This window comes from Dendrobates tinctorius, unplaced genomic scaffold (assembly GCF_039654945.1).
Source record: "Dendrobates tinctorius isolate UK_male_01 unplaced genomic scaffold, ASM3965494v1 ptg000320l, whole genome shotgun sequence".
Lineage (NCBI taxonomy): Eukaryota > Metazoa > Chordata > Amphibia > Anura > Dendrobatidae > Dendrobates > Dendrobates tinctorius.
In genome coordinates this window covers 1,418,104-1,432,594 of record NW_027361987.1, presented here as the reverse complement: position 1 = coordinate 1,432,594, position 14,491 = coordinate 1,418,104, and the positions used below count along the sequence as shown (strand labels likewise).

Below are 14,491 nucleotides of genomic sequence, written 5' to 3'. Positions count from 1 at the left end.
GGCCATTATACTGAGCAAGGGGTTGTTTTGGACTGTAAATGCCTCCATAGTGACTGGGGGTCCTTATTTTCTGTAGCAGGGTGTGGTGGCCATAATACTGTGTGAGGTGCTGTGGGGGCCGTGATTCTGTGTGGTGTTTGTGGTTGGTGGCGCTGGCATTCCAGGAGGGCGATAAGGTACGGTTAAGGACCAAGAATATAAGTTTGAAGGTTCCTTCTGCTAAGTTGAGTCCCAAGTTTATTGGTCCTTACGAAATCTTAGAGGTGGTTAATCCTGTTGCCTTTTGCTTGCGCTTGCCTCCGTCGTGCGGATCTCCAATGTGTTTCCTAAAAAGTAAATTATATTACAGTAGTAATAATGTCCCTAATTGGACCGTAAAGAAATTATGTTTCCCACTTGTCACCATAAATTAATATAGCGTGTTCCTCATTCTGGCCCTAAACAGTAATTTAGTCCCTCATCCTGGCCCCCTTTATTTAATAATCTTGCCCAGCCTGGCCCCCTTTATTTTATGATGTGCCCCAGTCTGGCCTCCTATGTCCCTTGTCCAGCCTGGCCCCCAGATATCCATCCTGCACCCCTAGCTATACATACTGGCCCTCATATGTGTCTTATCCTGCCCCCTTATATCCTTCCTGGTCCCTTTTCCTGGCTCCCCCAAATATCTATCCTGGTTCGCCGCCTAAAACCTTCATTGCGCATGTCCAAAAACCTGCCATCTCCTAGCATACAGAAAGAGGCTGGCTTTCCACACCGGAGCGCACGCCTGCAATCGTCAAGTATGAGACGCCTGTCTGCGCCTGCTCGGAGGAGCACCACAGGACATTGGGGGCGACCATGTTCGTACGCTCAGCTTGTATTGTAATCATCAGGAGCGCACGTCTGTAACTGTCGAGAAATGTTATATTTTATGACCGTTTATGGAAACATCACAGTGACTTGATTGTGAAACCCTCAGCGTAGATTTCAGGTATTTCATTCATTCTATGTCTCCTGCTTTGTACATAATATCATTCTATCCCCTTTTTGATTTATACCGCTGGAAATTCATTCTATCCCCTTTTTGATTTATACCGCTGGAAATAGGGTTTGATGTGTGGGTTTTTTTCATTTTTTTCTTTGTTCAAATTCATTAAGGAGACTATCTATGACCTGGTGCGACCTGGGAAATGTGGGTGTGTTTGTCTTGGCTGGACATGATTGGTCCTTGGACTCCATGTTAGGATATATAAACTAGTCCTTTATGGCATTTGGACAGGTTTGCCTTTCTATCTGGACACCTCATATCCATGAATTGGCTGGTTCCTGTCAGGAACACCGCACTGAACTTGCTCACTGAGCCAGTGCGCGTGTCCTGAGTAAAGCAAACTGTGCTCAGAGATACCTGTGGAGCCGGCAGCAGCAGAGAAGGTGCGTACTTCAGAACAGCAGGACCTGAAGCACGTGACTGCTGGGGGCGTGGCCTAAACCTCAGAGAGCTAGGAGCTGCAGGAAAACTCATAGCAGGGTAACTACGGGACAAAGTTACCAAGGGGCATAGACAGGGGCGATAACAGATCAAGCCGGGGTCAAAGCACGAGATAGCACGACAATACCAGAGGATTAGACAGAACGGAAAGTCAAGACGTAGCCAATAAGTCATACACGGAGATAGCTGCAAAGTACAAGAGGGGCGAGCAGAGAATAGTCAGGTCACAGGCAATGAGTCATACACAGAGAGGGTAGCGCAGTACAGAATCAACAGGCAAACTCACAACGGGGACAGAACCGGGTCAGAACCATATAAGCAAGCTATAAGACAACGAACAGGCACACAGGGGTCAACACACTCGGCCAAAGGCAAAAGTATAACTGACGGGGATTGGAGTTTCTCAGGGGTAGAAGAAACTCTCCCTGAACCAAACAGAGGCCACAATAATTAACCCCAGGCATGCAGGTCAAAGCCTGCACTGGGCTCCAGACATTAACCCCTGACGTGCAGGTCAAAACCTGCACTGGGATCATTACAGTTCCTTATTGTGCCTCCTGATGAACCGTGAACGGGGAAACGCATCGAGGCTGGAAGCTAAGTTTGGGTTAACCCCCAGCTGTTTCTTTGATTTTTTTTCTGGCAATTGATATCATTCATTGCCTTCTATCGGAACCAATATGGATATAATTCTGGTGTTCCTTTATTGAACCACGCTATTTTTTACCTCTTGTCTGTGCTTGTCTGATTTTACTGCAGAGAGATTTTTTCTTTTTTTGGCTTTATCTGATAATGCATATGGAATCTATGTTTTCTGTAGTCTATTAATACCCAAAAAGACAAGGTTGCCACTATCTACTGGTAGCTTATGGAATCTATATTTTCTGGGGTCTATTAATACCCAAAAAGACAAGATGTGCTACTATCTACTGGTTATACAAGACGTTACTCTATGTTTACATGTACCGTATTTTCCGCTTTGTAAGTGCATCTCTCTGAAATCTCATCTCTCGAGATCTCAGTCCCGAGATCACCATCAGCGCATGCGCCGTCCCCGGCGGCGGCCGCCATATTGCCGGAGCCCAAAACAGAGGGAACCGAGAGGGAGCCCCGGGGCTCTGGCCTGTCGCAAAATGTCGCCAGAGCCCCGGGATTGGAACCGGAGACACCGCTGGGCACGTGAAGACACGGCTGGGCACCCGGAGACACCCACAGCGCCGACGGACACCCGGTAAATGTGGGCATAGCCCCGGGCTGCTGAACAGACCCCCCTGGCAGCAGCGCAAGCCCCCCTTGGTAGCAGCATGAGCCCCCCTGGTAGCAGCATGAGCCCCCCTGGCAGCAGTACAGCCCCCCTGGCATCAGCGCAAGCCCACCCTGGTAGCAGCACGAGCCCCCCTGGCAGCAGTACAGCCCCCCTGGCAGCAGCATGAGCCCCCCTGGTAGCAGCATGAGCCCCCCTGATAGCAGCATGAGCCCCCCTGGCAGCAGCGCAAGCCCCCCTGGCAGCAGCGTGAGCCCCCCTGGTAGCAGCACGAGCCCCCCTGGTAGCAGCACGAGCCCCCCTGGCAGCGCACTGCACATCGGAGCACCCTCTCATCCCTTCCTGCGGTCTGCAGTATCACCCCACTCCTGCCTCCTCCAGCAGCGACCCTGGGACCCCACTTCACCGCAGCCACCACCCACGATAAGCAATAAGACACCTGGAGGCACCACCATTTTATTAAAAAAACGTTTTTTCCTATTTTTCTCCTCAAAATTTGTGGTGCGTCCTATAATCCGGAGCGTCTTATAAAACGAAAAATACGGTAACAGCCTGTCTTTTATATATTGTACATTAACAGCCTGTGTATTTTATTAAGCACTATCTTTTTCATCTCTTTTATTTGCTTTTTGTTTTCCCACCTGTAGTTTATAAGGGTCATTTAGGGCAAGTCTGGGAGAGCCGCCGCGGGGTGGGGGTGCCAAATCGTATCTTTTAGGGTGCCAACCTCCACTGTCAGGAAGGGATAGCAGGCTAGCGTAGGGCTATCGTAGGTTATTATTGTATAGTTTGTTAATTGTGTTATTGCACTAGGGGGGTGTTTTTTACCTCAATTTATTAAAGTTTCATGTTTTTAAAGGGATTATATGATTGCACTAATATAGCGTGTTCCTCATTCTGCCCCTCAAACAGTAATTTAGTCCCTCATCCTGGCCCCCTTTATTTAATAATCTCACCCAGCCTGGCCCTCTTTATTTTATGATATGCCCCAGCCTGGTCCCCTATGTCCCTTGTCCAGCCTGGCCCCCAGATATCCATCCTGCTCCACCAGCTATACATACTGGCCCTCATATGTGTCTTATCCTGCCCCTATATATCTTTCCTGGGCCACCATATATCCTTCCTGGTCCCTTTTCCTGGCTCCCCCATATATCCATCCTTATCCACCATATATGTCCAACCTGGACCCCATATATATATGCTTCCTGGTCTTTTGTTCTTCCCCCATATCCCCATATATGCAATCTGCCCCCATATATGTCCATCCTTGCCCTTCCCCATATATCCATCCTGGACCCCAATGTGTATCCTTCCTGTCCCCATATGTCTCCATCCTGGTCCCCCATGTGCCTCTATCCTGGCCCCCATATGCATCCAGCCTAACCCCTATGTGTCTCCATCCTGGCCCCCCATGTGTCTCCATCCTGGCCCCCCATGTGTATCCATCCTGGCCCCCATGTGTATCCATCCTGTCCCCCATGTTTATCCATCCTGGCACCCCCATGTGTATCCATCCTGGCCCCCCATGTGTATCCATCCTGGCCCCCCCATGTGTATCCATCCTGGCCCCCCCATGTGTATCCATCCTGGCCCCCCATGTGTATCCATCCTGGCCCCCCCATGTGTACCCATCCTGGTCCCCCCATGTGTATCCATCCTGGCCCCCCATGTGTATCCATCCTGGCCCCCCATGTGTATCCATCCTGGCCCCCCATGTGTATCCATCCTGGCCCCTCATGTGTATCCATCCTGGCCGCTCATGTGTTTCCATCCTGGCCCCCCCATGTGTATCCATCCTGGCCCCTCATGTGTATCCATCCTGGCCCCCCATGTGTATCCATCCTGGCCCCTCATGTGTACCCATCCTGGCCCCTCATGTGTATCCATCCTGGCCCCTCATGTGTATCCATCCTGGCCCCTCATGTGTATCCATCCTGGCCCCCCCATGTGTATCCATCCTGGTCCCCCATGTGTACCCATCCTGGACCCCCATGTGTATCCATCCTGGCCCCCCATGTGTATCCATCCTGGCCCTCCATGTGTATCCATCCTGGCCCCCCATGTGTATCCATCCTGGCCCCCCCATGTGTATCCATCCTGGCCCCTCATCTGTATCCATCCTGGCCTTCATGTGTATCCATCCTGGCCCCTCATGTGTATCCATCCTGGCCCCTCATGTGTATCCATCCTGGCCCCTCATGTGTATCCATCCTGGCCTTCATGTGTATCCATCCTGGCCCCTCATGTGTATCCATCCTGGCCCCTCATGTGTATCCATCCTGGCCCCTCATGTGTATCCATCCTGGCCCCCAATGTGTATCCTTCCTGTCCCCATATGTCTCCATCCTGGTCCCCCATGTGCCTCTATCCTGGCCCCCATATGCATCCAGCCTAACCCCTATGTGTCTCCATCCTGGCCCCTCATCTGTATCCATCCTGGCCTTCATGTGTATCCATCCTGGCCCCTCATCTGTATCCATCCTGGCCTTCATGTGTATCCATCCTGGCCCCCATGTGTATCCATCCTGGCCCCCCATGTGTATCCATCCTGGCCCCTCATGTGTATCCATCCTGGCCCCCCATGTGTATCCATCCTGGCCCCAATGTGTATCCATCCTGGCCCCTCATGTGTATCCATCCTGGCCCCCCCATGTGTAGCCATCCTGGCCCCTCATTCGTATCCATCCTGGCCCCTCATGCGTATCCATCCTGGCCCCCCATGTGTATCCATCCTGGCCCCTCATGTGTATCCATCCTGCCCCCCCATGTGTATCCATCCTGGCCCCTCATGTGTATCCATCCTGGCCCCCCCATGTGTATCCATCCTGGCCCCCCCATGTGTATCCATCCTGGCCCCCATGTGTATCCATCCTGGCCCCTCATGTGTATCCATCCTGGCCCCTCATGTGTATCCATCCTGGCCCCTCATGTGTATCCATCCTGGCCCCCCATGTGTATCCATCTGGCCCCTCATGTGTATCCATCCTGTCCCCCCATGTGTATCCATCCTGGCCCCTCATGTGTATCCATCCTGGCCCCCCCATGTGTATCCATCCTGGCCCCCCATGTGTATCCATCCTGGCCCCCCATGTGTATCCATCCTGGCCCCCCCATGTGTATCCATCCTGGCCCCCCCATGTGTATCCATCCTGGCCCCCCCATGTGTATCCATCCTGGCCCCCCCATGTGTATCCATCCTGGCCCCCCCATGTGTATCCATCCTGGCCCCCCCATGTGTACCCATCCTGGCCCCCCCATGTGTACCCATCCTGGCCCCCCCATGTGTATCCATCCTGGCCCCTCATGTGTATCCATCCTGGCCCCCCATGTGTATCCATCTGGCCCCTCATGTGTATCCATCCTGTCCCCCCATGTGTATCCATCCTGGCCCCTCATGTGTATCCATCCTGGCCCCCCATGTGTACCCATCCTGGCCCCTCATGTGTATCCATCCTGGCCCCTCATGTGTATCCATCCTGGCCCCCCATGTGTATCCATCTGGCCCCTCATGTGTATCCATCCTGTCCCCCCATGTGTATCCATCCTGTCCCCCCATGTGTATCCATCCTGGCCCCTCATGTGTATCCATCCTGGCCCCTCATGTGTATCCATCTTGGCCCCCCATGTGTATCCATCCTGGCCCCCCATGTGTATCCATCCTGGCCCCCCCATGTGTCTCCATCCTGGCCCCCCCATGTGTCTCCATCCTGCCCCCCCATGTGTCTCCATCCTGCCCCCCCATGTGTATCCATCCTGGCCCCCCCATGTGTATCCATCCTGGCCCCCCATGTATACCCATCCTGGCCCCCATGTGTATCCATCCTGGCTCCTTGTCCTGGCTTCATGTACAGAGAGAGAGGACAAAAAAAAGATTGCTCTTACCTTCCTGCGCTTCCAGCACTGTGCGGCGTCCTCCTCCTCTGCAGGTCCGGAATGCACTTAGTAAAATGGCCTCCGACATAGCAGAGGCCGGCAGTGAATGTGTGCGCACATCGCTTGTGGCATGTAACGGTGATGTCATATGCCAGTGACGGCAAGCGCACACTCTTCAGTACTGATTGGGACATGCGCCGCAGCGGTTCAGGTAATGACCCCTGCATGCGCGCACCCCTGCACGTACTCTGCCTGCGCTTTTAAAAGGCCCACGCCCCTAAAAACCGCAGACTTTTTTTTCTTTCTCTCTTCTTCTCTTCTTCTTCTCCTCCTTTTCTTCCCACAGCCAAGGGTCCACCGGGGATTTCCCCGATACCCCGCCAGGCCAGTCCGACCCTGTGAGTGTGTGTGTATCTATATTATATATATTATATATATTTTTTCATTTTAAGTTGAGGGCTCCAATTCCAGCTATTGCTGTCAGACCTATGATTTCTATCTACTCCACAGTGTATAGGATAATGGGGTACAATAAAATCGTTAAGGACGAGACATAACTAACATTGTGCAGTGACTCTGTTTTCCATATAGTGACGGATTATTTATTTTTTTAAACTCTTTTTATTGAAAGATTCCACAAAATAAGATGACAAACATATGACAATGCAGTGTAAGATCAGAATAATCCGTATAATCACCGTCCACAGTGACAGAGATATAATATCACACTTTCAGAAATAAACAAAACGAATGAGACACAGCATTCACCATAATGTGCTCTATAAAGCATTGCTCCTCCTCACCAACAGGTCCGTTATCAGAGTTATGAGCTCGTACCAGGTCAGGTTATAATAGACACATATTCCCAAGTCCACACATATCATCACTTTCATACTCTGGAAGGGATATACATCAGGGATTGTATCCGAGATGGAGGAGACCATGGCATTAGGAGCCAAGTGTGACATGGGTGAGTTACACCACCTTTCCCGAATCCTATGGAACTTCTGGGGACATCCTCTTTGTCTATATAATATGTTTCCATAAGGAATTATGTCGTTTGCTAATTAGGAAAGCCTAAGGCCAGAAATAATCCCCATAAATCACTGTACATGGAGACTTTGGGATCAGATCATTTCTGTCCGTTGTGATTGTGGAAACAAAAAATCTTTTCTAAAAGCCTCAAACTTCTGTGTGTGACTCAGAGCTGAGATCTAACGTGAGAGAAGATTCCAGTGCGGGGAAGACGGGAAACCTTCATATAGACGGCCGGTGGGGATGGAGACAGTGACCGACTCTGGCCAAATCTGTCTCTAGAGCCGTAGTAGAAGATGAAGATGTCGTCCTCATCATGAAGGAGTTATTTCTCATGTCGCGTGTAATGAATATCTCCTGCAGTATTGCTAATGCCGATTCCAGTGCCGGTAATGAGACGAGAATTAGCGTTATGGAAGATGAGTCTATGAGGAACGTGTTCAGCTGCCGACTCCGAGGAGGAAACTGCTTGTTGTCTGTGGCCTAAATATATAGGTTTTATTAGTAGATGTCAGGGAAGAAAACTAAATAAACTAAATAAATCTCATATGTTTCCCTTATTATCTCCAGTAATTGTATTATTACACAGGATTCTTATGATGTTACATCGGATCATCTTCTTCTCATTCAGGTCTCTACAATATCGGATCCTCTCAGTGAAGATCTTCTACAAAAGAGAATTTTCCTGATTTACCCATCAAGGATGGATATGGACAGAGACAAGATGGCGGAGAGGATGTTACACCTCTCACCCTAGAGATCCTCTTCCGTCTCACTGGAGAGGTGAGAGATTCTGATGACGTCACATTACATCATTCTTATCTATGGGAATAACAGATGGACAGAACTGGAGAGGTGAGGACTCTGGAAATGTCTGTAGTGAGATTTATTGATGTGTCTCTCCATAACCAGGATTACACAGTGGTGAAGAAGACCTCTAGTGATCGCTGTCAGGACCCTGTGTCTGAGGGATGGGGAAGACCCCTGAGCCCAATCACGGGGCCTCCACCTCACCCCCTGATCCATGAGGACATCAATGACCAGAAGATCCTAGAACTCACCTACAAGATGATTGAGCTGCTGACTGGAGAGGTGACACTGCTGGGAATGCTGGGACATTATACAGTAACACTATGATGGGATCGGGGGGATGACGGTATCATTGTATGTGTCAGGTTCCTATAAGGAATCAGGATGTCGCTGTCTATTTCTCCATGGAGGAGTGGGAGTATTTAGAAGGACACAGAGATCTGTACAAGGACGTCATAATGGAGGTTCCCCAGCCCCTCACATCACCAGGTAATAGACATGACTAAATACACACGGCCTATAATTATCTGTATGTAGAGAATGAATTCAGTCCCTGTATGTGTTACCTCCAGATCTATCCAGTAAGAGGACAACACCAGAGAGATGTCCCCATCCTCTTCTTCCACAGGACTGTAAACAAGAAGATCCCAGTGCTCCTCAGGATCATCAGGTAGATGGAGAGAAGGTGTCAGGAGATCTCCCCTATGATGTGTAGACGGCTGTGAAGGTCTTGTGCTCAGTCTTGTTTTATCCACCAGTATTATATGTTTTATACTTGTGTAATGAGAACGGTGGAGATGGCAGGATTAGAGCTGATCATAGATGGGACTTCTCCATCTGTCGGTGACTTTTACAATATTTGTTTCAGGGTGAAGATCTGACCCATATTAATACTACAGAGACATATGTGAGAGATGATGAGTGGTGTAAAGAGGAGATTCCCACATATGACTACCCAGGTGAGTAGTAACCACTGAATGCAGAGAAGTCACAGATTCTTCTCAGTCACCGGCTGTGGCTGCTTTATCGGTGGTGTAGTCCGGCCGTATTACCATGATCACCATTTTGCCTCTAGACCACAACATTCTCCTCCACCCAATACTGTTCACATGACTTTGGGCATTGAAAGCCCTTTTCTATAGAACTTACAACCTGGAGGATCCACCTACCCCCTGGGATTAGGAGACGCTGACCGTTACCTGCCCAGATCTGTAACTATAAAGCCAAATGACAGCGTACGTAGAATGTGCTGACAAGATAGAAAATCACTTGAAGAAAAATCTTATGCTGGGCCTGTAAGAGAAAGCGGAGGGTAATGATGCTGTTGGCTTCCTAGATCCCTGAAATCTTGTCGGGTCAATCTTCTCTCCCTTCTGTGCTGCTGAATGTCTCATGGTCCCTACAAGACCAGGTCCAGTCTTTCTGGCCAAACTTCCCTTTTATAAGCGACAACAGTAAATGTGCAGTGAGGCCAAGTGTGAATTTCTGTATAATAACAGCAGAGTTTCCCTTTATCCTGACTTTTCAATTTGTATTAACACTACTGTATTTTTCAAACTATAAGACGCACTTTTTTCTTTAAAAAATGTGGAGGAAAATAGGGGGTGCGTCTTATAGTCCGGATGTACCGGCTCTGGCTGTGGTGGGGAGGTGGGGGAACAGCATCGGCGGAGCAGCGGGTTACACGAGGCTGGAGCCGGTGACTGCGGCTAACTCCTGTTCCCGCTGCTAAAGCGAAATGAATAGAGTTGAGCGATACCAGCCGATACTTGAAAATATCGGATCGGAATGGATAGGCCGATCTTAAAAAAAAGTATCGGTATCGCCGATTCCGATACCGGGAACCAATGCAAGTCAATGGGGCCAAAATATCGGAATTAAAAAAAAACCTTTTTTTCCTTGTAGGTTAATTCTACATGAAGAAAAACAACTAAGAATAATGTAGAATGTATTGTGGGAGGTGGAGGAGACATTAAAGCCCAATCAAATGGAATAGCAGGAATTAAACTTTTTTTTTAAAGACGTTAGGAGTTACAAAGATATTGACTATGTTAGCCTCATTTATATTTTGCCAGACATGTATGTCTTCTTCTTCTTTCTTCTTTCTTCTTCTTCTTCCTTTTTTTACCTTCTTCTTCTTCTTTTTCCTTTTTTTACATTCTTCTTCTTCTTCCTTTTTTTACATTCTTCTACTTCCTTTTTTTACATTCTTCTTCTTATTCCTTTTTTTACATTCTTCTTCTTCTTCCTTTTTTTAAATTCTTCTACTTCCTTTTTTTACATTCTTCTTCTTCTTCCTTTTCTTACATTCTTCATATTCTTCTTATTCAGCAATTATTATTCTACATATTCAACTTCTTCATCTTCTTCCTATTCTTCTTCATCATATTCTTGTTTGTGTCAGGCATTCCTGTAGTTGTTATCTAGAAAAGTTAGAAGTTTACACCTTCCGTTCTGCCTGTCACAAAAGATTTACAACAGGATTTGTCCGCGTTCAGTTTGGCCTGCAGCAGCAGGCCTTTTCCAGGGGCACCACGAGGAGGAACGGACTCACCCCCATACACTGCTTAGTCTTCTTCTGCTTATAAATAAGATAATATCATTTGCTCAGAGTATTAGTCTTATGCTTAATGTTCTTCTGCTTTGTTTTTTTATGCTTCTTTGTCTTCTCTCTCTTGTTGTTCTGCATCTTGGTGGTTGTCTTCCTGTTCTTTGTCCTCTTGAACCAGCTGACGGTACTGGCACCCGTAGGGGCAGCAGAAGGAACAAGAGCCAATGGCACTACCGAGGACCAGCTGACGGTGCTGGAACCCGGTTACTAAGCAGGAGGTACCTGTGCTACAAAGCACTACCAAGGACCAGCAGACGTTGCCGGAACTCGGATACCGAGATGGAGGCACCTAGGCCAAAGGCTCTGACGAGAACCAGCTGATGGTGCTGGAACCCGGAGGGGTAGCATAAGCTGCAAGAGCAAATGGAAATAGCGAGGACTAGCTGACAGTGCTGGCACCCGGAGGGGCAGCAGAAGGAATAAGAGCCAATGGCACAACCGAGGACCAGCTGACGGTGCTGGAACCCGGTTACTAAGCAGGAGGTACCTGTGCTACAAAGCACTACCAAGGACCAGCAGACGTTGCCGGAACTCGGATACCGAGATGGAGGCACCTAGGCCAAAGGCTCTGACGAGAACCAGCTGACGGTGCTGGAACCCGGAGGGGTAGCATAAGCTGCAAGAGCAAATGGAAATAGCGAGGACCAGCTGACAGTGTTGGCACCCGGAGGGGCAGCAGAAGGAATAAGAGCCAATGGCACAACCGAGGACCAGCTGACGGTGCTGGAACCCGGTTACTAAGCAGGAGGTACCTGTGCTACAAAGCACTACCAAGGACCAGCAGACGTTGCCGGAACTCGGATACCGAGATGGAGGCACCTAGGCCAAAGGATCTGACGAGAACCAGCTGACGGTGCTGGAACCCGGAGGGGCAGCTGAAGTTACCCCTGAAAAGCAAAGTTGGCATGCCGCAAGCTGGCCGCAGTTACCGAATCACACAGTCCTACAGGGGGTGCTTGTCCTACTGGCATTACGGAACAAGCCTTTCTTACCAGAACCCGCAGTCCACATAGGAAGCACCAAAACTGCTGGCACCCTAGCCTCGGCTAACCCAACCGCAACACGACATGGCAACTTGGGGTGGCAAACTGACATTGACACTTCCCGGAAACAGCAGGCAGGGCTCGAACCAAGCTGGGCAGGAGGGAGTACCCGTGCCAAAGTCAGTTATGAGCAGCAACTGGCGATGTTGGAGCCCAGGGACAAGCACTTAGCAGGCTGAGGCCTGATGTGCTGTCAATTGGGAGGCAGCAGGACAGATTGCCATCAAAACAGCAGGGGAACAGCTGACGTTACTGAACCCCACAAACACAGGAGCTAGTGTTTTACTCTGTGAAGACGGCACTTCCGAGCAACAACTGGCTGTGTTGAAGCCCAGGGACAAGCACGGAGCAGGCTGAGGCTGCATTGAAGAAATTTTAAGATCGGTTGTAGACTTCTACTAATTTTAACCAAGCTCCACTTAGGCCTGTGGCTTCACTGATATTCGTATTTCCCCTGTCCTCCAACCCCGCCAGTTACAGCTCCGAAGTGGCATCTGCACAATCCACACTTGTTCCTGTGTTACAGGTGTTCAGTCCGGTCAGTTAATCCCCTGATGTGTGTCCGGCAATGTCGCCTGCTCTGTCCACATTCCCATGGGAATGTGGACAGAGCAGGCGGTGCAGACGCCACTTCGGAGCTGTAACTGGCAGGGTTGGAGGACAGGGGAAATACGAGAGACAGTGGAGCCACAGGCCTAATTGGAGCACGGTTAAAAATCAGTAGTAGTACGACTGTGTAGGCAGCAGGAGACTTTGCCATCCACACAGCAGGGGATCAGCTGACGTTACTGAACCCCACTGAGACACGGGAGCAAGTGTCTCTTTCCGTGTGGACGGCACTTCCGAGCTACAACTGGCTGTGTTGAAGCCCAGGAAATAGGAGGGTGTAGGCAGAGGCCTACTGTCCTTGGAATGTGGTGACAGCAGGAGAGACTGCCATCCACACAGCAGGGGATCAGCTGACGTTACTGAACCCCACTGAGACACAGGAGCAAGTGTCTCTTTCTGTGTGGACGGCACTTCTGAGCTACAACTGGCTGTGTTGAAGCCCAGGAAATAGGAGGGTGTAGGCAGAGGCCTACTGTCTTTGGAATGTGGTGACAGCAGGAGAGACTGCCATCCACACAGCAGGGGATCAGCTGACGTTACTGAACCCCACTGAGACACGGGAGCAAGTGTCTCTTTCCGTGTGGACGGCACTTCTGAGCTACAACTGGCTGTGTTGAAGCCCAGGAAATAGGAGGGTGTAGGCAGAGGCCTACTGTCTTTGGAATGCGGAGACAGCAGGAGAGACTGCCATCCACACAGCAGGGGAACAGCTGGCGTTACTGAACCCCACTGAGACACAGCAGCAAGTGTCTCTTTCCGTGTGGACGGCACTTCTGAGCTACAACTGGCTGTGTTGAAGCCCAGGAAATAGGAGGGTGTAGGCAGAGGCCTACTGTCTTTGGAATGTGGTGACAGCAGGAGAGACTGCCATCCACACAGCAGGGGATCAGCTGACGTTACTGAACCCCACTGAGACACGGGAGCAAGTGTCTCTTTCCGTGTGGACGGCACTTCTGAGCTACAACTGGCTGTGTTGAAGCCCAGGAAATAGGAGGGTGTAGGCAGAGGCCTACTGTCTTTGGAATGTGGTGACAGCAGGAGAGACTGCCATCCACACAGCAGGGGATCAGCTGACGTTACTGAACCCCACTGAGACACGGGAGCAAGTGTCTCTTTCCGTGTGGACGGCACTTCTGAGCTACAACTGGCTGTGTTGAAGCCCAGGAAATAGGAGGGTGTAGGCAGAGGCCTACTGTCTTTGGAATGCGGAGACAGCAGGAGAGACTGCCATCCACACAGCAGGGGAACAGCTGGCGTTACTGAACCCCACTGAGACACAGCAGCAAGTGTCTCTTTCCGTGTGGACGGCACTTCTGAGCTACAACTGGCTGTGTTGAAGCCCAGGAAATAGGAGGGTGTAGGCAGAGGCCTACTGTCTTTGGAATGTGGTGACAGCAGGAGAGACTGCCATCCACACAGCAGGGGATCAGCTGACGTTACTGAACCCCACTGAGACACGGGAGCAAGTGTCTCTTTCCGTGTGGACGGCACTTCTGAGCTACAACTGGCTGTGTTGAAGCCCAGGAAATAGGAGGGTGTAGGCAGAGGCCTACTGTCTTTGGAATGTGGTGACAGCAGGAGAGACTGCCATCCACACAGCAGGGGATCAGCTGACGTTACTGAACCCCACTGAGACACGGGAGCAAGTGTCTCTTTCCGTGTGGACGGCACTTCTGAGCTACAACTGGCTGTGTTGAAGCCCAGGAAATAGGAGGGTGTAGGCAGAGGCCTACTGTCTTTGGAATGCGGAGACAGCAGGAGAGACTGCCATCCACACA

At 50.1% G+C, this 14,491-nt stretch overlaps 1 protein-coding gene across 1 annotated transcript in view; it reads right to left on the bottom strand.

The window, feature by feature from the left end:
• LOC141073912 (uncharacterized) overlaps window positions 1-7,549 on the bottom strand; it is a 48,918-nt gene extending 41,369 nt beyond the window's left edge. The window contains exon 1 of the mRNA XM_073561450.1: window positions 7,409-7,549. Coding sequence (XP_073417551.1) covers window positions 7,409-7,549 — 141 coding nt within the window. The remainder of the gene's footprint in view (window positions 1-7,408) is intronic.
• Between the last annotated feature and the right edge of the window lie 6,942 nt (window positions 7,550-14,491).